We start from the raw sequence: 25,528 nt of genomic DNA, 5'->3' as shown, positions 1-25,528 counted from the left end.
ATAAAACTATGATCAAGTTTGAAATTTAAGTGACAAAGTGCTTCAGCTAAGATGGAATTTACGCTACAGAAATAATACTGAGGCACCATGTCCTCCCCCTTTCCTTTTTAGGCTAAACATTACAAATCAATACCAATATCCTTGATCCCACCAGGATGAGAAATTTCTTCATTAACTATCAATTCTGAACCAACATCATACCCTAAATACATCCCTTTTTCTTCTTGCCAAAGTCTTAGCCACAGTTTGAGACAGCTAATAACTACAACAACAATAAAAAATTAGCATTTACACAGCACCTACTATGTGCCAAGCACCATGCTAGGCACTTTACAAACATCATGACATTTTATCTGCACAACAACCTTGTGAGGTAGATATTATTATCTCCACTTTACAGTTGAGGAAACTGAGGCAGATAGAGCTTAAGTGACTCAGCTGCTAGATGGAACAGCAGATAGAGGACTAGGTGTAGAATCAGAAAGACCTGAGTTCAAATCCACCCACTCACCCTTTCTAGCTGCAAGTCACTTAACCTCTGTCTGCCTCAGTTCTCTCAAGTGTAAAATGGGTTTGACAATAGCACCTACTTCTGAAGTTTGCTGGGAGAAAACAAATGTGATAATATTTGTAAAGTGCTTAGAATTGTGCTTTGCACATAGAGGGCATTTAATAAATGCCTAGTTCCTTCCTTCCTCTGAAAAAAAACTGGGTGAAACTTCAGAGAGGAATTCCATCCTGTCTGAAGTTAAGGGAGGTAAGTGGACAAATATAAGGTTTCTTGATTAATACATCTGACTGATCCAATTTTAAGATACCATTGTTCTTAGAGTATTATACAAACCCTGAACCCTCACTTAAAATTACTGAGGAATTTTGTCATCTATTTGAGAAAATATTATCAATTGCAACTCCAAATGGTTTCTATTAAAGCGAGTTCTTCAACTCCATGCACCATCCCAGGATAGATTTGGGGGAGTCTATGAACTTGGATTGGGGGGGTGTAATTACATCTCTATACATTTCCTTCAATTATTTAAAAATATTATTCTGAGAACAGACATATAGGCTTCACTAAACTACCAAAAAGGATCTATATAGCACTCCTATATTAAAGAGTTTCCAAAGTTATAGAAAAACTGCCCATTTTTGGAACTCTCTCTAAGCAAAAGAGATTTATAATTAGGTTAAATAATTAATATAATTATTTCTGCCAGTTTTGTGTCTAAAATACAGCTTACACAATTTTCTTCTATCAAATAATTTAAAGAATAATTCTAATAATTAACAATGAAAAACTAGTCACTAATTTCTAATGATCTAAGTAGAAAGTGTGGGAGTTAATTTTCAAGGCTATTTTGAAAGCAAGTTCAGTTCATACTTTTAGAAAGTTAAGGCAATAGCTGCGTAAACAACATTAGCTACCTTTAATACATACTTTTTTAAATCTTGCAATTGTTTTTTAATGATCACATGGATAATTTTAATGAAGTTTACATTCCAGCTGAATAGAAAGCTCAGGAATCTTCTTCCCTATAAAGGAAAAGTAAGTTGTGATGTAAAAATAGTAACAGGACAAAAACAATTCCAATAATACAAAAGAAAGAGCAAATCCTTGATTGTTTGATAATATCACACAGCTCACAAACAGAAAGAATCATCACTAGAAAAAATTCACTGAGTTTTAAAATATATAAAGCTTAACATAATATTTCCTACAGACTACAAATGTTTCCATGACATGCACCAGGGTCCCCCAGGGAGGGAGGAAAGGAAGGGAACAGATATGGAAAAGAGCATAACATAGAATCTTAACGTCTTTACTTGGTTGTCAATTTGCCATCCCCATTCAACTCCCTCTCTCCCTAGTAATTAACTAAAGTCAGAAGAGTTAAAGACACAAATACAGTATGTGATATCAATACTATATCTCAGCACTTCAAAGACTTATAACTGCATTACTCATTATGACATAGAACTCATATAATATAGGAAGGTATACAAAAATCTTTGCATACATTATCTCATTTAAACTTCAGCCAAGTGAGGTAGGTAGCACAGTTATCAGTATTTACACTTTGTAGATGAGGAAGCTCAGGCTCAATAATTAAAAGTCTTGCCCATGATCAAAAAAGATACTTTCTACTCTCTCTAGCATCATATCCACTATATTATGCTGCCTTTCAACTTATGCCAAAAATTTAACTCTTATTCTGCCACTAAATTCTGAAACCTATACTTATAAAACAACAATCAGATGAATCCCATTCAAACATCTCTAAAACTTAACAAGAAAAAAAACATCTTAGCAGCAAGCTCCTGACACAGGTATGACATCCAAGACATATTTAAGGGACTGATTCAAATATGTGACAAGAACCATCCCAAATAAATAAACGCTGAAAAGATATGAACAAGTAGTTTTATCAATAGCTATATAAGAAAATGCTCCAACTCACAAAAAGCACGAAAAATGTGCTCCAAATCACTAGCAATAGTGAAAAGGTGTTTTAAATCACTAACAGTAGAAAATAAGTGTTCCAAATCCCTAACAGTAAGAGAAAGATCAATTAAAAATGAGGTTCCATGTCATACTTGTCAGACTGGTAAAACTGAAAAAAAAATGAAAAATGTAAAGGGGTAAAGGGTTTTTTCTTTATGTTCAATGGAAGGAATTTGTGTGGGCAGAAACTGGTATTTGTTCACTAAAAAATAAATTTTACTTTTAAAAAATACACAGAAAAGAACAAAGTATAGAAAGAAACACGGACTAGCAGCACAACTTTGAACTGAAGCCTTACTATCTATCACTTTCTCATATCCAAGCTGTTGCCAAAACCTGTCGATTTCACCTCTGCGACATCTCTTGAATATATCTCCTCTCCTCTGATATTGCCACTACTCTAGAACAGGCTCTCATCACCTCACAACTGGACTATTGCAGTAGGCTGCAGGGTCTGCTGTCTCAAGTCTCTCCTCACTCCAGTCCATCCTCCAAGCAGCCACTAAATTGATTTTCCTAAAGGACAGGTCTGATCATGTCTCTTCCCTACCCTACTCAAGAAATTCAAGTGGCTTCCAATCACTACAGGATCAAATATAAAATGTTCTGCATGACATTCAAAGTCTTTCAAAATCTATCCTCCTAATACCTTCCACCTTACATCCTGCAATATTCACTTTAATCAGTCAGTGACAATGACCTCCTGGTTGTTCCCAGAACAAGACACTCCATCTCTATCAGCTCTGGGAATTTTCTGCCTGTCCCCCATGCCTGGAATGCTCTCCCTCCTCAACTTGCCTACTAACTTCCCTGGCTTCAAGTACCAACTAAAATCCTTTATTTAACAGGAAGGTCAAACAAATCCTCTTAATTCTAGTACCTTTCCTGTTAGTTATTTCCTATTTATTCTGTATAAAGTTTGCTTTGTATAAATTAGTTTGCATATTGTCCCTCCCCTTCGATTGCAAGCTCCTTGAGGGTAGGGGCTGCCTTAGGCCTCCTTTCATATCCCCAGCACAGAGCACAGTGCCAGTCACAAGGGATATATACTTGATAGATGTCTATTTATTGACTGAATTTATTATATGACAAAAGGCAAGCTATACATAATAAACATGCGAAATTTAACATATAAACCATTTTTTTGGTTTTACTTTATATGCAGAACTATTCTTTTTTGGGTATTCAAATAAAAAAATTTCAAAAGTCAAATGTCAGAATGTGAAAAAAGCAAACTATAAATCCAATAAAAAGATTCTGAGAGCTTTTCTTTAAAAATTCTGTAAGAAAAAGAATACAAAAATATCCAGTCACTACTTCAACAGTTTGGACTTTTTAATTTACTTATTCCAAATGGAGATAATTACACATGTTATATTTGCTGCTGCACTCCCCAGTTCCTCAAGATCTGAGACCTCTGCTCATCTTCTAACGGTCCCTGGCATTTAGTACATACTAAATAAATATTTGTTGCTGAATTAAGAATTCTTATGTCACACAGACTTTTACATATGATTCATAACATATAATTAAGCATTAGCAACACAGTATATGTTTTGTTGCTTAGAAGGAAGCATTATTTTGCTCTCACCTTCGCAGATTTTACTGAATAAGAGAATTCCAAGAAGCATGCAAACAATTTGAGAAGGCTGAGAAACCTGCTATAAAACATTTCAAATCAGTAAACAGAGTCAGCTTCCTTTTAGTTCTAGACTCAGATACGTGGAAAGGTCTCTAATTTCGTCTTTATGCCTTTTGATACCTCCTCTTTGTCCATCTACCTCTTGTGAGTGTCCTTTAACCCACTGCACATATCCTTCAAAATATCACTTTTATAATCACCAGCATGAAGCAGGTAGGTGACACACTGGATAAAGTACCAAGGCTGAAGTCAAGACTCATCTTCCTGAGTTCAAATTCAGTCTTAGACTCTTACTAGCCATGTGACCTCAGGCAAGTCACTTAACCCTGTCTGCTTCAATTCCTCATTGATAAAATGAACTGGAGAAGAAATGGCAAACCACTGCAGTATCTTTGCCAAGAAAACCCCAAACGGGGTCAAAGAGTAAGACAAAACAAAATCGACAACAACAAAAGTACCTACAAAAATGTTTCGTGGAAGAACTGTGCTAAGAAATTTCTCCACTCAAAGGGTCTGTCTAACCAATTATATAGTAACTTCTCTTGGTATTCAATATTCTCCAGAATCAAAACCACCTTTCCCATTCAATTTAATTTCATCTTTGTTTTGTTCTTCCCTTTCTTCATATTAACAATTTCTGCCTATATACTCTGGCTTGTATAATTTAATCCTTTCTGCTTTCTCTATGCAATTTAAATGGCATACTTTTTAGGCACGATACAACTTGTTTCTTAAAAATTTATGACTCAGTATTCCCTAGTTCTTTTATGTCTAATTCTTATCTCCATAAGTGGGACCAATGAATCAGAGATTTAGTATTGGGAGAAATCTTAGAAAAAGAAGGAAACAAGCATTTATTAAGCCATCTACAGTGCCAAACAGTGCGCTAAGAGTTTTGCAAATATTATTTAATTTGATCCTCAAAACACTTAAGGAGGTCTGTTGTTATAATCCCTACTTTACAACTGAGGCAAGTGAAGAAAAAGGTTAAATGACTTGTTTCTGACACCAGTCCCAAAGTTCTATGCTCTGAGCCACCTCATTGTGTCTCTTAGGGGTCATCTAGTTCCACTCCCTCAATTTATTCACAAGGAAACTAAATCCAGATATTTTAAATGACTTGCCCAAGGTCACACAGGTTAGGTAGTAAGCATCAGAGAGGACCTAAGCCTAGATCGTAGGATACCAAATTCAATGCTCTGTTCATTACCATTGAATCTCTAGATATTATTGTTTTATTCATCAAGCAATACCTCCTTGGATAGGAAAGGAATAGAAAATGGTTAATACCTATGATCCTATGGAGAAAGAATGTAGGTACATATAGCAAATGGACCCCAAATAAAAAAAAACCTGTACTTACTTTTTCTGTCTTGATACAATTAACATTCATGAAGCATTGAAGCAACATATCTTTAATTTCATTACTTTCCTCCAAATCATAATCAAAGCAAAGTAAGGCCTGATGAATATTCCAAAGTCGACAAATGTCTGCACCCTAGGGAAACAAAAATAAAATATTAAAACCAATTTCTAAATCTTAGATATATGAGAGAAATAATAGGTAAAAGGAGCCAGTTCAGACAACAAATAATAAATGTATTTCTTATTATAAATATTATACCTGTTATAAGTATAAAAAATAATAAATGGCAATAAACGTATAAATTTATACAGAGGAAAGTTATGGGACCAGGAAAACAATTAATATGGTAATAGCAACACTGTAAGGGAAAATAATTTTAAAAGTTTAAAAACTCTGATGAATGAAATGAACAACTACAACTCTGGAGGGATCAGCGATGAAACCTGGTACTTTCTATTTGCTTGCATTTGTATCTCATAGTGTTTATCACAACATTCCAGGTATATAGTGTGCATTTGTTGCCTGCCTGCCCACTATATGACAGAGAGATTAGAGACTCATAGGAGAAAATGAGAAACATACTTTAGGATACCACAATGCATAGATTTGTTTTGCTAGATTATGCTAATTTCTTACAAATATTGTGGGGGTTTTTTTATTGAGGAAGGTGAAAGGGAAGGGTGCTAGAGATCATAATGTCATCTCATAAAAAAGAGGAAAAAAAGTGGTCACCAAAGAATTTTTTTGAACACACAAAAGAAAATGAAGTTCAAATGGTAATAACAGATTAGCAGAACAGCTTTGAAAGTAATATGCTGAATTCAATATACATGTTTTATATAAATATATAAAAAACCTATAGAAACAAAATGTTTTATTCACTATATATGTATAACGTATAATTTTATATAACAGTTTATATTATAAAATTTTACATACATAGATAAACGCCATATCAAACTTTAATTTCAACCTAAGAATATTTATAGGACACCTTAATCTCATATTCAAAGTTAGCAAAGAATTGCAACGTTCTAGTCAAGAAGTAGCAGACATGAAACCTTCAAGAATCTAGCAGAGAATCATTTGTAGCTTGAGAACAATTTTACAAAAACAAGGAAGGCTAAAGAAGGCATTGAAAGGCTGAATATATCTTAAAAAAACAAAGGAAATGAAAGCCTAGAAGAAGCATAAAGTTACTCAAATGAAAAGGAGAAAGGCTCAAGATTTGAGAGAAACAAAGAAAGCCAGCAAAAAGGAAATGGATAAAAAAAAAAGTTGGGAAAAGAACAGTAGGCAAAATGGTAAAAAGGTACTTTTTAACCTGGGTTCCATGGATTCCAGTTTTTTTGTTTTGCTTTGATATCTGTATTTCAATATAATTGGTTTCCTTTTAATCCAATTTATTTTATCTTATACATTCAAAAACATTATGCTGAGAAGGAAATCATAGGCTTCACCAGAATGCCAAAAGAGTTTGTGACCCAAAAAAGATTAAGAACCCCTATAACAAGTATTTTGTAAAAACCCAGACCAATTAGCATAACTTTATTACCCCAAAAGCAATAAAACAGACTTTAAAGACTAAGGTATAAGAAGGCCAATACCTTATCTGGTTCTGAAACACAATAAAATAACAAAGAATGGTAAAAACATAATATAGTCAATTTCAACTTACTGTTTTAGTATTAAGACTCTTTTTTAAAAGTATTATAAAAGCAGTTTTCCCCATATCTTCTTTGGCTTCAAGGCCTTTTTCCCACCAAGTCACACATAATTGATGTATGGAATTCTGTATTTTTCTTTCAGATTCAGGCAGGGCATGTATAATACCTAAATAAAAAGAAAGCAATTTTAAATACAGAAGAATGTCATTAACTCAAACACATGAAGTCTGGAAGAGTTAACATACAATGAAATGTAGCATGATAGCAGGGGTGAGAAACCTTATGCCACAGGTGGCCCCCTAAATCCTCAAGGGCAGTCCTCTGACTGAATCCAAATTTCACATAACAAATTCCCTTAATAAAAAGATTTGTTCTGCAAAACTTGGACTCAGTCAAAAGGCCATACCCAAGGATCTAGAGGGTCACATGTGGCCCTGAGGCTGCAGCTTCCCCATCCCTAGGATAGAGTTGGCCTCCGACCCAATCAGGTTGAAGTCTTGGTACTGACACTGAATGGCTGTGTAACCCTAGCAAGCTGCTTAAATTCTCAAGGTTTTCTGCAGTTTTCTAGTGCTAGAAGTGGCAGAGAAGGAGCAGACCTGCATTCAGAGAGGGAATTTCTTTCTTCAATAAGTCCCTGGACCGATAAAACCACAGATCTAGACCCTATCATAAAACTTACTCTCATGTGAAATTTCCCTTTGTATGTGAAGGGTCTGCTAAGCATGCAATGTAGTCTAAACATTGTTCAGTCAAGCCCAAATCTCAGTAACCCCATTTGGGGTTTTCTTGACAAATAAACTGGAGTGGTTTCCATTTCCTTCTCCAGTTCACTTTATAGATAAGGAAATGAGATAAAAAGCTTAAGTGGCTTGCTCAGGGTCACAAAGCTAGATAAGTGTCTGAGTCCAGATTTAAACTAAGCAAGATGAGTCTTTCTGACTCCAGGCTGGGCCCTCTATCCACTGTGCTACAGAGCTGCGTGCTAAAGCCACCTAAAGAAAAAAAAGTTTAAGCAGTTTACTAAATTATTTCTAAGCAAATTATGCTATTAACTATGAATGAGTGTTACTTTTTCATTAAAAGGGACCTAACAAATCACAAAATTTTAGAGCTAGAGAAGACTTTAAAGCTTATATAATACAAGACGTTACAGATAAGAAAACTGAGCCTCCTTGAGTCTAAGTGATTTAGCAAAGGGTAACAACCAGGCAGTGGCAGAAACAAGACTGCAAAGATAGCACTTTTTGCACTATGCCGCACTGTCTCTTAATAGTGTTGCATACCTACTTAATACACTTATTCAACAATTTGTTTTTACACAGGAACACAATTACAAACCAGTCTTTCCTCTATTGCTATCATTTACTAAGTTTTTCTGGATACACTTTAGTAGTACCAAGCCACATTTCAATGTATATTCCTTAATATCTATTACCAAAAATAACATCAGGGGGAAAAAAATCAGTGTTTCCATTTCTTGATTAAATTCATGAACTTTTGCCCTTACCAAACTCTTATTCATTCATCAAATAAGTAAAACAATAAAACGTAAAGGCTGCCATTGGCCATGATTTTTCAGACATTCACTAAGATATATACAAATTATGCAAATTCCATAAACCAACATCACTATTTCAAGAAAAAAACTAAATTCATTCAATATGGACCCATAATAAAGAAAAATCTTAGGTTATTTTTGTATATGAAAAAGCTCTGCCCCCTAATAAGAATCTAACAAGTTACATTCTAAATCACATAAATTTAAAGAAAAAAAATTTCACTGGTTCTAAAGCAAAGTCTTCTTTCAAGGCATAAAGGCCTTGACATCCTTTCAAAAATTTAATATTATAAAAAAAGAATCAACTTACTATTTAATATGATTGCACATTCCAGCAGAGCTTTGTAATTTTCATTTTCATTTACTACAGACAATGAAATAGTAATCACATACGAAACTGCATAGATGATTTCAAAGGTTTGTTTCTGTAAATAAAAAGCAAAAGCATTAAAATCACAAAATTAACTTCAACTTTTGAAGGAATTAAAGCATTACTAAATTTCTAAATATTGGACTATGCCTCAAAAAATAATTTTAATAAATTCTGAGTGTATTTTTAATGATGAAATAATCTGAAATACCACTAGATTTAAAGATAATATATTCCAGCTCACTATCATAAGGAATACATACTCAATCTTTAAGATTTCAAATTTTTTGGTCTAAATAATTCATAAGTACTTTATTTCAATTGTTAAAAATCATTTGCATTTTGGAAGGTATATACTACCATGTTTGGGCCATTTTCTATTTCCATATGATCTTCACATTCCATTTCATGCTTTTGCCATTCATCCACAGGGGTCTCTAGTAGAACATCTGTTAATAAATTCTTCAGCCTTTCCCATAATTCTTCTTTCTGTTTCCTTGGTAACTCCTCTAACAATTCATTTAAGTTAAAAGGGTCAAAGACATCTTTCTGTAAAGTTATCAGAATTAGATATTTTTTAAAAAAAAGGAAAATAGCACTTTTCTTTCTTAAGACTCTTTTTCGAAGAATGATGATTATAAATTTCACTTACCTTTAATACTTGTAACAAAAATTAACAACATACACTTTGTTGTAGCTTTCAAAAAACACTCTCCATGGGGGAAAAGATAAGTAAGTAGCAGTAAGGTAAAATATTTGTAAACAAAGATTTATACTATTGTCATGTAACTGAATAATTCCAATAAAGCTTAGCAGCTAGGAGGTATGGTAAATAAAAAACTAAGTTGAGAGTCTGGAAGGCCTGAATTCAAATCCTGCTTCAAATATCCATTAGCTATGTGACCCTAGACTGCCTTAATGTAAAACAGGGATAATAATAATTTACTTCCCAGGTTGTTTTGAGAATCAAATGAGTTATTTTTTAAAACTAAACATAGTATCTAATGCACAGTAATAAGTATTTCCTTCTTCTTTCCCTTCTCTTAATTTTAATTAGGTAATTAATCATCAGACTCAAGAAAACCTCCCTGTGGACTATACTTGCTGTGGGATCCCAGGAGAGTCACTAAACCAGCCAGTGCCCCAGATATCTTGAAGGCCGTAAGTTGCAAAGTATCAGTCTACTCTGGCAAATGAAAGCTTCCTTACAGGAAGTACCCTGTACCAGTGAAATCAAAGAAAGGGGAATATCATTAGTTCACAGAAACTACATGCAATACTTGTGCTTTGGGAGAGTCAATGAGTCATAGTTGATAGACAAATAGATCAGAGTAAGGGCAACCTGGATTGGAATCCCATCACTGGCACTATGTGACCCTGGGCACATCTATCTCCCTGAGCCGCAGTTTCCTCATAAACTGTGAACAGTAAAACTGGAACAATAGCACCTACCTCAAAAGGATTTTATGAGAACCAGATAAGATAATGGAAATGAAGTCTCTGCAAACCTTAAAGCATTTAAAATATGAACTAGCATTATTAAAAGTCAACTTTTCAAATATTACTAAAATTACCTACACATAGCATTTATTTTAAAATTACTGTGGATACTGAAATGTCTCAGTGATTGAAATGACTCAGAAATGAACAATAGAGAGCCATGGAAATATAAATCAAAAATTCATTGGAAACTAATTTAATTCTGAAGAATAAGTGGGTAAAAGAAAAAAATCATAGAAACAATAATCATATTAAATAATTACATTATACTAATCACATTAGGGGTGGAGTCAAGATGGCAGAGTAGAAAAATGGACCTGTAGAAGCCCCCCCACGTAGCCCATAAAGTGCCTGTAAAAAATGACTCTCAACAAATTCTGGAGCAGCACAAGCCACAAAAGGACAGAGTGAAGGAGATCTCCTGTCAAGGGTAACCTGGAAAGCTGACGGGAGGGGTCTATCCCATTCGACTCTGAGCAAAGCGGAGCCCAGTCCTGGCTGCACACCCCCGGGAGGAACAGAACCAGAATAGGCCTCCCCAGGGCAGAATCTGCAGCAGGGAGGGTCTCAGATCCCTGAACCCACAAGCGTCAAAGAAAGCTTCAAAGGTCAGTGAGAGGGCTTTCCCAGCTGGGCAAGAGGGGAGCAGGGTCCCTCTCAGCACCGGCCGCAGGCAGCGGTGGTGGCAGCAGCAGCAGGACAGCAGTGCTGTGTGGCAGTCACCCAGTCCCAGCTTCCATTGTGGGACAGGCTCAGCTTAAAACCCCAGGGGGAACTGACCTGCTGATCTGAATCTCAGCCCTGAGCATTGTCCTGGGGTGAGGAGGAACACCAGGACCCTCCTCTTGACAAAGGATTCAGAAGTCAAGTAACTGGCTGGGAAAATGCCCAAAAAAAGGAAAAAAAATAAGACCATAAAAGGTTACTTTCTTGGTGAACAGGTATTTCCTTCCATCCTTTCAGATGAGGAAGAACAATAAAAGGAAGAACTTCCTTTAGAGGAAGCCAAGGCTTCTGTCTCTAGCACCTCCAAAATGAATATGCAATGGGTTCAGGCTATGAAAGAGCTTGAAAAGGGAGTCAACAGCTTGCTAAAGGAGGCCCAAAAAAATGCTGAAGAAAATAACACCTTCAAAAATAGGCTAACTCAATTAGAAAAAGAAGTCCAAAAAGATAATGAGGAGAAGGCTTTAAAAAGCTGAACTGGCCAAATGGAAAAGGAGGTTCAAAAGCTCACTGAAGAAAACAGTTCTTAAAAATGAGAGTGGAGATGAGGGAAGCTAATGACTATATGATAAACCAAAAAATTACAAAACAAAACTAAAAGAACAAAAGATAAAGTGAAATATCTCATTGGAAAAATAAACTGACCTGGAAAATAGATCCAGGAGAGACAATTTAAAAATTATGGGACTACCTGAAAGCCATGATCAAAAAGAGCCTAGACATCACCTTTCATGAAATTATCAAGGAAAACTGCTCTGATATTCTAGAACCAGAGGGCAAAATAAACACTGAAAGAATCCACCAATCACCTCCTGAAAGAGCCCAGAAAAGAGAAACTCCTAGGAATATTGTAGTCAAATTCCAGAGTTCCCAGGTCAAGGAGAAAATATTGCAAGCAGCTAGAAAGAAAAAATTCGAGTAATGTGGAAATACAATCAGGATAACACAAGATCTAGCAGCTTCTACATTAAGGGATCAAAGGGTGTGGAATATGATATTCCAGAAGTCAAACGAAGTGGGATTAAAACTAAGAATCACCTAACCAGCAAAACAATACTTCAGGGGAAAAAAATGGTCCTTCAATGAAATAGAGGACTTTCACGCATTCTTGATGAAAAGATCAGAGCTGAAAAGAAAATTTGACTTTCAAACATAAGAATCAAAAAAGCATGAAAAAGTAAACAGGAAAAAGAAATCATAAGGGACTTTCTAAAGTTGAACTGTTTATATTCCCACATGAAATGACAATATTTGTAAGTCTTGAAACTTTTCTCAGTATTTGGGTAGTTCCAGGGATTATACATACATTACGTACATACGTACATACATACACTACGTACATACGTACATACATACACATACACACACAAATACACATATTTATATTTATAGAGAGAAACAGAGACAGAGAGAGCACAGGGTGAGTTGAATAAGATGGGATGAGATCTAAAAAAATAAAATTAAGAGGTAAGAGAGGAATATATTGGGAGGAGAAAGGGAGAAATGGAATGGGGGAAATTATCTCTCATAAAAGAGGTAAGAAAAAGCTTTTTCAATGGAGGAGAAAAGGGAGGAGGTGAGAGGGAAAAAGTGAAGCTTACTCTCTTCACACTTGCCTTAAGGAGAGAATGACATGCACACTCAATTTGGTATGAAAATCTATCTTACACTACAGGAAAGTAGGGGAGAAGGGGACAAGTAGAGTGGGGGGATGATAGAAGGGAGGGCAAATGAGAAGATGGAGTAGTTAGAAGTAAACACTTTAGGGGAGGGACAAGGTCGAAAGAGAGAATAGAGTAAATGGGGGGCAGAATAGGATGGAGGGAAATATAGTTAGTCTTACACAATATGACTATTATGGAAGTCTTTTGCAAAACTACACATGTATAACCTATGCTGAATTGCTTGCTTTCTCAGTGGGGATGGGTGGGGAAGCAGAAAGGGAGAGAAGTTGGAACTCAAAGTTTTAGGAACAAATGTTGAGAATTGTTTTTGCATGCAACTGGGAAATAAGAAATACAGGTAATGGGGTATAGAAATCTATCTTGCCCTACAAGAAAAGAGAAAAGATGGGGATAAGGGAAGGGAGGGTGTGATAGAAGGGAGGGCAGATTGGGGGAAGGGGTAATCAGAAGGCAAGGTGTTTTGGGGTGGGGGGAGGGGAAAGATGGGGAGAATATTTGGAACTCAAAATTCTGTGGAAATGAATGTTGAAAACTAAAAATAAAAAAAATTATAATAATAGTAATTACATTAATGACAAGAATGAGATGGCAAATCAAAATTTATGTAATGTAATCAAAGCACCAGTTAGGGGGAAATTTATATCTCTAACTGCTTAGATCAATAAAAAAGAGAAAAAGCAGATCAAGGAATTGAACATTCAAGTAAAAAAACTAGAAAAAGAATAAATTAAAAATCCTCAATTAAAAACTAAATTGGAAAGTCTGAAATATCAAAGGAGAGAGTAACAAAATTGAAAGGAAATCAATGAATAAATAAAACTAGGAGCTGGATTTATGAAAAAAAACAAAATAAAATAGCTAAATCATTGGTTAATTTCATTAAAAATAAGAAGAAAATCAAATTACCAGTATAAAAAATGAAAAGGGTAAATTCGTCTCCAAACAAAGATGAAATTAAAGCATTAGGAACTATTATGCCCAATTATATGCTAACAAATGCAACAATCTAAGTGAAATGGAAGAATATTTACAAAAATATAAATTGCCCAGATTAAAAGAAGAAGAAATAGAATACTTAACCCTATCTTGGAAAAAGAAATTGAAAAAGCTATCAATGAGCTTCCTCAGAAAAAACCCTCAGAACTAGATGAATTCATAAGTGAATTCTACCAAATTTTTAAATAACAATTAATTCTAATAATATATAAACTATTTAGAAAAATAGGCAAAGGAGTCTTTCCAAATACCTTTTACTACCCAAATATGGAAACGATAACTAAGGAAGAGCAAAAACAGAGAAAGAAAATAATTTCCCTAATAAATACTGAAACAAAAATTTTAAATGAAATACTAGGAAGGAGATTACAACAACATATCACAAAGATGATACATTATGACCAGGTAGGATTTATACCAGGAATACAGGAAAACTATCAGCATAACTAACCACATCAATAACAAAACTAACAAAACTCATGATAATTTCAACAGATGCAATGAGAAAAGAAAAAGAAATTGAAGGAATCTGAATAGGCAACAAAGAAACAAAACTATCACTCTGCAGATAATGATGGCACACTTAGGATCCCAGAGAAAACAGTAACAAAAAAGTTGAAATAATTATCAACTTCAGAAAGTAACAGGATATAAAATAAACCCACATAAATCATTAGTATTTCTACATATTACCAATGTCTAGCAGCAAGAAATAGAGAAATTCCTTGTCAAAAAATTGCAGAGAATATAAAATACATGGGAGTCTATGTGCTAAGACAAACTCAGGAACACAATTACAAAATGTTTTCACACTAATAATTATATTCATATCTGAACAAATGGAAAAAATATTAATTACTCATGGGTAGGTTGAGCCAATATAATAAAAATGACACTTCTACTTAAATTAATTTACTTATTCAATGTCATAGCAAACTACCAAAAATTTTAGTATACAGCTAGAAAATATAGTAATATTCATCTGGAAGAACAAAAGGTCAAGAAAATCGAGGGAATTAATAAAAAAAAAAAAGGTGAAGGAAGGTGTTCTATACCTTCTGTCAAACTGGATCTCTAACTATATCAGAAAGCATTAATCATTAAAATAATCTGCTACTGGCTAAGAAGCAGAATGGTGGACCAGTGGAATAAACTGGTACACCATACACTAGTAGTAATTTAAGTATTTGATAAACCCATTTCTAGCTTTTGCAACAAAAACTGCTGGGAAAATTGGAAAACAATTTGACAGAAACTAAGTAAAGATCAACATCTCATATCATATACCAAATAAGTTCAAAATAGGTACATACTTTAGACATAAAGGGAGATATCATAAACAAATTAAGGGAGCATGGAATACATACCATAAAATTATGTATAAGAGAAGAGTTTACAACCAAACAAGAGAGAACATTACAGGAAGTAAAATGGATATTTCCAATTACATTAAACTTAAAAGGTTTTACATCAACAAAACCAATGAAGCTGAGATTATAGGAAAGCAGATAACTCGGGAGAAATTTCTTACAAATTTCTCTGATAAAGGTCTCATTTCTCAAATACATAGAAAACAGAATCAAATCTATAAGAATACAAGTCATTCCCCAATTGATAAATGATCAAAGTATGAAATGAAAGGCAGTTTTCAGAAGAAGAAATCAAAGCTACCTATAGTGAATGAAAAATACTCTAAATCCCTACTGATTAGAGAAATGCAAGTTAAAACAAGCTAATATGATAGAAAAGGAAAATGCCAAATGTTGAAAATGTGGAAAAATTAGTACATTAATATATACTGTTGATGGAGTTGTGAATTGATCCAACCACTCTGGAAGCAATTTGAAACTATGCTCAAAGGGCTATAAAATTGTGCATACCATTTGATCCAATAATACCACTATTAGGTCTGTACCCCAAAGATATCAAAAAAAAAAGAACCCATACATACAAAAATATTTATAGTAACTCTTTTTACAATGACAAAAAATTAGAAATGGAAGGGTTGTCCATCAATTTGGGAATGGCTGAACAAGTTGTGGTATACGATTGTGATGGAATACTATTGTGCACTGAGAAATGGTGAGCAAGACTGCTTTCAGAAAAACCTACGAAGACTTACATGAACTGATTAAAAGTGAAGTGAGCAAAAAAAGCAGGAGCACATTGTACACAGTAACAGGAATACCGTATGATGATCAACTGTGAATGATTTAGCTATTCTCAGCAATACAATGATCCAAGACAATTCTAAATGACATGATGAAAAATGCTGTCCAGCTCCAGAGAAAAAACTGATAATCTGAATTCAGATCGAATCATACTTTTTAAACTTTATTATTCTTGGTTTTTTTGTGTCTGTGTTTTATTTTGCAAGATGGCTAATAGGGAAATGTTTTGCATGACTGCACATGTATAATCCATTTTAAATTATATACCTTATCAAGCAAAAGAGAGAATTTAGAACTTAAATTTTAAAAAAATGTTAAAAAATTTTATTTACATGTAATTGAGAAAAAAAATTAAATATAAAAAATGAAACAAAAAATTACCTGTACTTACAAACTTATCAACAATCACAAAACAGTGCAACATAAGACTACTACAGCTGAAACAGTAGAAGTATTGATTAAGACACATAAAAGTCCTAAGACTAGATGAAAAAAGTAAAATGAAAACAAACTCAATACACTTGAGCTGGTTTTTAGGAAAGGAGGGAGGGAGATAAAAAGACTGAAAATAAGGCAGATATGAAAATAAAATTTACATTAAAAAGTTTTTTAAATCCTCCATCTCAAGAAAGCTGAGCAAATAACCTTAAAATCCTTGACTATATTTTTTTTAAACCATAAGCAATCCCAATTAAAAAAAAAACTATAAGCAAAAAAAGTTCTTGAAGTTAGATATTGTTTCATTTTGTTCTATGTATCCCTAATGCTTAGCACAATGTCTGATACATAGTAGGTGTATATTAAATTGAACTGAAAAAACTGAAAATTACAAGACATACATCTATGACACGTTGGTTATAAAGTAATATATGTGGGATTGAACATACAAAAAGATCTAGAGAGGATGAGTTTAAAGAGCATTAGATTTGGAGTCAAAAGATGTAATTATAAATTCAGCTTTGCCAATTTGGAATTAGGCAAATAAAGTGGGTAAAATGTTTACACCCTTTGACACAGAGATTCCACTGCTTAGGAATATAACCCACAGGGTCGCTGATTAAAAAAAAGTTTCATATACACCAATTATTTATAGTAGGGCTTTTTTTGTGGTAGTAAACAAGTGGAAACAAGGTAAATATCCATGCAGTGGGAATCACTAAACAAATTGTGGCATATGAATGTAATGAAATATTACTATGATATAAGACAAAAAATTATGATGTATATGGCAAGACTTAGAAAAATTAAGGCAAAGTAGAGTAAACAGAGCTAAAAAAAGCAACATAAGCAATAAAATGACTACAACAAAGAAAACTAAAAGATCACAATAAAACAAGTGAAAATGAAGGATGAAAAATTTAAGTTAAAAAAAAAGGTTTTGCCCTAAAGAAGAGACAAAAGAAAGCACCTCATCTCTCTCCTTGGCAGAGGGCGGGAATGCACACATGTACAGTCAATTGTTTGATGTATTGATTGGTTCTGCTTATTACTACCTCCCTCTCCTTTTTTTGCTTTTAAAAACATCTTTGTTATAAAGAATGGTTCTTTAGGAAAAAAGAAGTGATATAAGAAAAAATTTAGGCACTCTGAAAACAAAAGATATCAACAAATTTTATTTTGACAAAAACAACATTTAAAAGTCCAGACTTGACATTTACTATTTGACTACTAGCAAGACTTGAGGCAAGTTACTTCCCCTTTTCTCAACCTTTTCTCTCATCTATAAAATGAATAATTTGTACTAGATAACTTTTAAAGTCCCTTTAAACAATAACTTTATAATCTCATGACTTCAAGATCATAATCAAAATCCTCAAACCACTTTCCAAAACTGCAGAATTAATCAGCATAAAGCTCTTCTTTACACAAAGAATCTTAACGGCTAATTCAGCTCACCCAACCCATACTTTAAAAAGAATCCCGGGGGGCGGAGCCAAGATGGTGGAGTAGAAAGACGCACATACACATAGCTCCGAACCCACAACACATAGAACGACTACAAGGAAGTAACTCACGGAGAATTCTGCACCCAGAGGCCAGGGAACATTGGAGCGAGGGAGATTTCTGTTCGGGAGAGACCTGCAAACCTCTCGCGGGGGGTCCTTTGCGCTGCGGACTGGGCACCGGGACTGGGAGCTGAGAGCAGCCCTGCCGTGGCCTCGGCAGCCACCGAGAGGAAAAGATCCGAGCGGGCTTCAGGGACGGGATCTCCAGCGGCCACGCGGGTCCCTCCAGCCACAGAGGGACCTGCAAACCTCTCGCAAAAGGTCCATCGTGCTGCAGACGCGGAGCACAGCCCAGACCTGCTGCGGCCGCCGCGGCCGCAGCACCGAGAGAAACAGATCCGACCAGGCTTCAGGGACGGGATCACCAGTGGCCGCACAAGTACCTCCACCCACAGGTGACAGGGGTCCATGAAAGAGTTTCTTTGGCGGGTCGAGAGGGGAGTGGGGTGCCCCCATAATTCAGGCCCCTCCGGGAGGTAGAAGCTAAGAGGCGGCTGCAGACAGGGGCTCCCCAAGCGGGCGGGAGCCTGAATCCATTGTGGAAGGTCTGTGCATAAACCCCCTGAGGGAACTGAGCCTGAGAGGGGGCCCTGCCCCGACCTGACCACCTGAACTTAATTCTCATACTGAATAGCAGCCCTGCCCCCGCCAAAAGCCCTAAGGCTGGAAGCAGCATTTGAATCTCAGACCCCAAACGCTGGCTGGGAGGATCAGGAGGCGAGGTGGGTGTGAGGAGAATATTCAGAGGTCAAGTCACTGGCTGGGGAGAATGCCCAGAAAAGGGAAAAGAAATAAAACTATTGAAGGCTACTTTCTCGGAGAAAAGACACTTCCTCCCTTCCTTTCTGATGAGGAAGAACAATGCTTACCATCAGGCAAAGACACAGAAATCAAGGCTTCTGTGTCCCAGCCCACCCAATGGGCTGAGGCCATGGAAGAGCTTAAAAAGAATTTTGAAAATCAAGTTAGAGAGGTGGAGGAAAAACTGGGAAGAGAAATGAGAGAGATGAAAGAAAAGCATGAAAAGCAGATCAGCTCCCTGCTAAAGGAAACTCAAAAAAATGTTGAAGAAATTAACACCTTGAAAACTAGCCTAACTCAATTGGCAAAAGAGGTTCAAAAAGCCAATGAGGAGAAGAATGCTTTCAAAAGCAGAATTAGCCAAATGGAAAAGGAAATTCAAAAGCTCACTGAAGAAAATAGTTCTTTCAAAATTAAAATGGCACAGACGGAGGCTAATGACTTTATGAGAAACCAAGATATCACAGAACAAAGAGAGAAGAATGGAAAAATGGAAGATAATGTGAAATATCTCATTGGAAAAACAACAGACCAGGAAAATAGATCCAGGAGAGACAATTTAAAAATTATGGGACTACCTGAAAGCCATGATCAAAAGAAGAGCCTAGACATCATCCTTCATGAAATTATCAAGGAAAACTGCCCTGAGATTCTAGAACCAGAGGGCAAAATAAATATTCAAGGAATCCGCAGAACACCGCCTGAAAGAGATCCAAAAAGAGAAACTCCTAGGAACATTGTGGCCAAATTCCAGAGTTCCCAGGTCAAGGAGAAAATATTGCAAGCAGCTAGAAAGAAACAATTCAAGTATTGTGGAAATACAATCAGGATAACACAAGATCTAGCAGCTTCTACATTAAGGGATCGAAGGGCATGGAATAGGGCTAAAACCAAGAATCACCTACCCAGCAAAACTGAGTATAATTCTTCAGGGGAAAAATTGGTCTTTCAATGAAATAGAGGATTTTCAAATTTTCTTGAAAAGACCAGAGCTGAAAAGAAAATTTGACTTTCAAACACAAGAATGAAGAGAACCATGAAAAGGTGAACAGCAAAGAGAAGTCATAAGGGACTTACAAAAGCTGAACTGTTTACATTCCTACATGGAAAGACAATATTTGTAACTCTTGAAACATTTCAGTATCTGGGTACTGGGTGGGATTACACACACACACATGCACACACGCACACATACATAGAGACAGAGTGCACAGAGTGAATTGAAGAGGATGGGATCATATCTTAAAAAAAAATGAAATCAAGCAGTGAGAGAGAAATATATTGGGAAGAGAAAGGGAGAAACTGAATGGGGCAAATCATCTCTCATAAAAGAGGCAAGCAAAAGACTCATTAGTGGAGGGACAAAGAGGGGAGGTGAGAGAAAAACATGAAGTCTACTCTCATCACATTCCACTAAAGGGAAGAATAAAATGCACACTCATTTTGGTAGGAAAACCTATCTCACAATACAGGAAAGTGGGGGATAAGGGGACAAGCAGGGTGGGGGGGATGATAGAAGGGAGGGCATGGGGAGGAGAGTACAATTTGAGGTCGACACTCATGGGGAAGGATAGAATTAAAAGAGAATAGAAGTAATGGGGGACAGGATAGGATGGAGGGAGATGTAGTTGGTCCTATACAACACAACTATTATGGAAGTCATTTGCAAAACTACACAGATTTGGCCTATATTGAATTGCTTGCTTTCCAAAGGGAAGGGGTGGAGAGGGAGGGAGGTAAAGAAGGTGGAACTCAAAGTGTTAGGATCAACTGTCGAGCAATGTTCTTGCCACTAGGAAATAAGAAATACAGGTAAAGGGGTACAGAAAGCTATCTGGCCCTATAGGACAAAAGAGAAGATGGAGACAAGGGCAGAGAGGGATGATATTAGAGAGAGCAGATTGGTCATAGGGGCAATTAGAATGCTTGGTGTTTGGGGGGGGGAGGGGATAAAAGGGGAGAAAATTTGTAACCCAAAATTTTGTGAAAATGAATGTTAAAAGTTAAATAAATAAATTTAATAAAAAATAAAAAAAAAAGAAAAAGAAAAAAAGATAAAAAGAAAAAAAAAGAATCCCCACTTATATGTCTGATAAGTAGTAATCAATTGATTTCTGATTAGAAAACTCCAATGAGAGAGGACCAACTACTTCCTAAGACAACCCATGGCACTGGTGGAGAACTCTGCTAAGAAGCATCTCTATATCTGCCTCTCAGAAACTTCTACTTACTGCTCCTAGTTCTGCCCTCTAGGCTTAGACTGAACAAGTCTAAGCCCTCTTGCACCTGAAAGCCCCTCAGATATCTGAACATAGCTTTCAAGTTTTCCTCCCATAATCCTTCTGTTTATAGGCATAAAAGTCTAGCAATCATCTGAATCTAGACTTTCTAATCACAGCTAAATTCAGTTGCTAGAAGGCACTGGGTTTGTTTTGTTTTAACTAGGGATCCAGGTTGTCTTTGACAATTTAGACCCTTAGCTCACCGAAACCTCCAGCATGGCAAATACTCCATACCTGATCAATCAAGTGTGAATTTATAGAGGTGCATAGATAAAGACCATGGAAATAGAATAATTGACAAGCTGTTGCAGGTTTTTGGCTATAATTGAATGTTTCACCTTTTTATTTATAAAAGCAAACTTTTAAAAAAAGTTTATGAAAGATTACTAAGTTTGTTTTTCTTCTTCTTAAATATGTTTGAGATCTGTGATGGGGATTTGGAAGAAAGATACAGAAAAAGATAGACAGAAGAACTGGATACTGAGGGGATGCCCATCAATTGGTGAATGGCTGAACAAGCTGTGGTATATGAATGTAATGGAATACTATTATGCTGTAAGAAATGATGAAAAGGAGGACTTCAGTAAAATCTGGAAATATTTATACGAACTGATACTGAGTGAAGAGAGCAAAAGCAGAAGAACATTGTACACAGTAACAGCCACAGTCTGCAATGATCAATTTTAAGAGGCTCAGCCATTCTCAGCAATACAAGGATCTAAAGCAATTTCAAAGGCCTCATGATGGAAAATGCCATCCACATCCAGACAAAGAACTATGGAGTATGAATGCAGAGCAAAGCAGACTATTTTCTTTTTTTAATTGTTTTATTTTTTTCTCATAGTTTCTCTCATTCGTTAAAATTCTTCTACACAACATAACTAACATGAAAATATGTTTAATAGGAACGTATATGTAAAGCCTATGTCAGATTGCAGGCCATCTTGGGGAGAGAAAAAGAGATTTTAAAACTTATGCAAGTAAATGTTTAAAACTAAAAATAAATAAATTAACAAAAAATCTTTTTAAAAGAAGGCTACAACAAGACCTCAAAACTAGAAAAAAAAAAAAGATAGGCAGTTCTCTATAGGGATGAGGAACTGGGCAAAGAATATTTTTCTAAGTCCTCCACAGATTAAAGTTGAATAAATTTAAAATGTCAGTTTAACACCACCCCACACACACATTCTTGCCCTCCCTAGTACTTAGAGACACCATAATATAGTGAATTTAGAGAGAGAAGACCTGAGTTCAAATGTTATCTCTGACATTTAGTAGCTGAGTGACCCTTGGTAAATTCTTTAATCTTTCCATGCCTCAGTTTCCTTATCTATAAAATGGGGCTGGATTCAATGGCCAGTAAAATTCTTTCCAGCTTTAAATCTCTGATTCTACGACTGCTTCCCTGGCCTCCATTTACCTATATGTGTTGTCTACTTCAGTTAAAACATAAATTCCTTGAAAACAGCTACTATCTCACTTCTGCATGTACTTCCCTAGTGTCTAGTACATCAGGTAATTAATAAATGCTTTTTCATTCATTCATTGATTTAAGAGATCTCAGGCTCAGGCAAATCATCTGACCAAAAATTATAGATGGGTTTCAGGTCCTCAACCATTGGAAGGAGCAGGAGAGTCAATATTTCTACCAAAAGTAATGAACAGTATTTGTAGTGAAAATCAGCAAAAATAAAGAACACATAGTACTCACATCAAGTCGAACAAACTGCAAGAAGTCTTCAACAAATTTCTTAGACACAGCTTGTAAAAATGTCTTACGTTTTTCCATGATGAAATATTTTTCATGTGTTATTAACTTTGTGACTCTAGAGGCAAACACAATAATTATTATTTCTAACTTGCATGTGAAAAGATTTGAATGAAATTTACAATCTAATACTAAAAAAAGCATAAATATCTTTAAAATTTATCATCTCAAAATGGAGAAAGGGACATCAGAATAAAGGAAAAATAATTCCTTCATTACCATTCCTGCAGACTAGGATGATACTTAGAAGTATTTTTTTTCTTATGTTATAGAATAGATTGCTAGGGAATTTCCTTACCACATTATCATAGACAACAGCGATAGCGTTAAAGATTAGAAGGAAGTCACTGTAGGTAGAGTCCATACTGTGGACAAATACATTTTTGTACCCAGGAGCAACGAAAAGTAATTTTGCTGAGAAACCAAGACATTAGAAAAGAGGAAGATCAAGCTAGCAGTCTTAAATAGACGGTAATGAGATAATCTCTCATGTAGAAGTACAAAAGGAAAAAAAACAAAACAGAAAGCAAGCACAACTCTATAGAGCTATATATCTATATATGGTATATATATATTACATATAATCTTTATCTACTAACGGTTTTTAATCAAATTAGTTACCTCTCACATCCAAATGGCTGCTGGAGAACAATTCATTTTTTTAGGAACAACAAACACTGTGAAAACAAGCAACTTTGAAAGACTTAACCACCGATGACCCACTTGATTCCAGAGGACCAAAGATGAAGCATGCTACCTCCACCTCCTGGAAGACAGGATGCAGAGTGAGACAATTTTGGACCCAGTGAAAGAAGTTTGTTTTCCTTGACTATGAATATTTGAATGAGTGCTTAACTATGCAAATCCAAAGGTTTTGTTTTTCTTTTATTTAACCCATGGAAGGGGGCAGGAAGATGGATGGGAGATGGAAAAAGAATTTTAATTTTTGAATAAGAAAATGAATCTCTCCTATCTTAGTCCCTAAATCGAAGTCTCTTAATTTAATTTCTATTGCAACTAAACTGTAAACACCAAACCCAGCACAAGAATACTCTCCAGAAATGTCCGTAGTATTAAGTGGTTGGATTACGCCGTCGGTCAACTCTGAAAGTCCCGTCGTATTATTATCTGAACAACGTCCATCCCTGCCAGGGTCCTGTATCCCATGGTCCTCACCGAAAGAACGCCACCGATCGGGAAGCACCAAGTCCCTGGTTTCTCCCGGCTGTGATGCTGGAGCCTAATCGAGGACGTCAAGGGAGGCCGGGGGGGGGGGAACTGGTCCACGCGGGGGCTTTTCACAGGGGGAGGCACCCCAGAAAAGTGGGGGAAGGGCGAAATTGGGGGGCGCTCCCCCACCCCCGACAACTCGGCCCTCTTTCCGTGAAGGCCTCGAGGCTCTCCCAGCTCTCGGGACCAGGGAAGGGGCAGAGGCTGGAAAGGTGAAGAAGGCCTCCCCCTTCCCAGGTTTAAAAAGAGCGCGGGCGGGAGTCACCGGGCCGGACCCGGCTACCGGCGGTGACCGAGGCTGCTGGCCTCCCGCCCCACCTCCGCCGCGACCCCTTACCCCAGCCCACCGGAAGGTTCCAAGTCGCCTCCCCGGACCACCTCCTCCCTGTCCGCTTCCTCGGCGGTTCTCCACCTCGCCTCACCACCACTCGCCCAACCCCCAGGCTCCAGCTGGCGGGAGAAAAATTCAAACAAACGCGCCAGAGCGCACGCCGCCGCCGCGCCGCCGTGGCCTCGCTCTCGACAGCGGAGTGGGCGGAGGAAACGCTGTTCTCGCGACACTTAGCCCTGACGCAGCTCTTCCAGGTAGGGGGTAAGCCCCGGCGAGCGGAAATAAAGCCCCGCCTCCCTTCGGCGTAGGAGAGAGGATGTTTTGTAGTTACTGTAACCAGGGGTCGCCGCGAGAAGCGGCCCCGCCCCATAGCTGTCACGAGATTCTCGCGAGATGTGAGACTCTCCGGGGGGGCCGCGCGCTCTCTCGGCCGCTCCTTTTCCGGTTTCCGGCATATCTACGAGCCCCTCCTTGCGGTTGAGGTTGGCCACGGGGTTGCTCTGGTTGCCTTGGCTCCGGCTGGTGCAGAACAAAAACATGGAGGCGGGAAGAGCTTAGAATCTGGGAAACGCGGGTTCAGGTCCTGCCTCGGACCCGTTTATTAGCTGCGTGATTATGGGCGGGTCTCAATGTCACTTCCATCTTGTGTGCTGGGGAAGGGAGTAACCGCACTTGGAGTTCCCCACCTGGACGAAACCGCCGACCCAGATTCTTAAAATCTCTGAGAGGTGGAAATGAACCTTTTTTATTTTTAGCCAATAGCTTTATACGCGAAGTGCTTCCTTTTGTACTGGCTGATGGCGAGCGCTAGATTAAATGGCATATGCACTTCAATTTCAGCTGACTGTGGTGCTTTACAGTTACCCTTCCACATCATGACTTTGCCCATCAGGTTTCAATGTATCTTGTTCCTGTATAAGAAA

At 36.7% G+C, this 25,528-nt stretch overlaps 1 protein-coding gene across 3 annotated transcripts in view; it reads right to left on the bottom strand.

Annotated features, from left to right (window-relative positions):
• The window catches only part of NCAPG2 (non-SMC condensin II complex subunit G2), a 109,181-nt gene extending 84,362 nt beyond the window's left edge, over nt 1-24,819 (bottom strand). For 2 of the 3 annotated variants that reach the window (XM_072652078.1, XM_072652080.1), the window contains exons 1-8: nt 24,221-24,819; nt 23,666-23,810; nt 22,988-23,102; nt 9,470-9,658; nt 9,050-9,164; nt 7,190-7,344; nt 5,509-5,643; nt 1,439-1,533 (exon numbers count right to left, since the gene is read on the bottom strand). In XM_072652078.1, the coding sequence (XP_072508179.1) occupies nt 1,439-1,533; nt 5,509-5,643; nt 7,190-7,344; nt 9,050-9,164; nt 9,470-9,658; nt 22,988-23,065 (767 nt within the window). In that variant the 5' untranslated portion in view covers nt 23,066-23,102; nt 23,666-23,810; nt 24,221-24,819. The remainder of the gene's footprint in view (nt 1-1,438; nt 1,534-5,508; nt 5,644-7,189; nt 7,345-9,049; nt 9,165-9,469; nt 9,659-22,987; nt 23,103-23,665; nt 23,811-24,220) is intronic. The other variant, XM_072652079.1, reaches the window with a different exon arrangement.
• Between the last annotated feature and the right edge of the window lie 709 nt (nt 24,820-25,528).

Source organism: Notamacropus eugenii, chromosome 3 (genome assembly GCF_028372415.1).
Source record: "Notamacropus eugenii isolate mMacEug1 chromosome 3, mMacEug1.pri_v2, whole genome shotgun sequence".
Classification (NCBI taxonomy): Eukaryota; Metazoa; Chordata; class Mammalia; order Diprotodontia; family Macropodidae; genus Notamacropus; species Notamacropus eugenii.
Note: the sequence above shows the minus strand (reverse complement) of the source record. Positions and strands in the feature narration are given on the sequence as shown.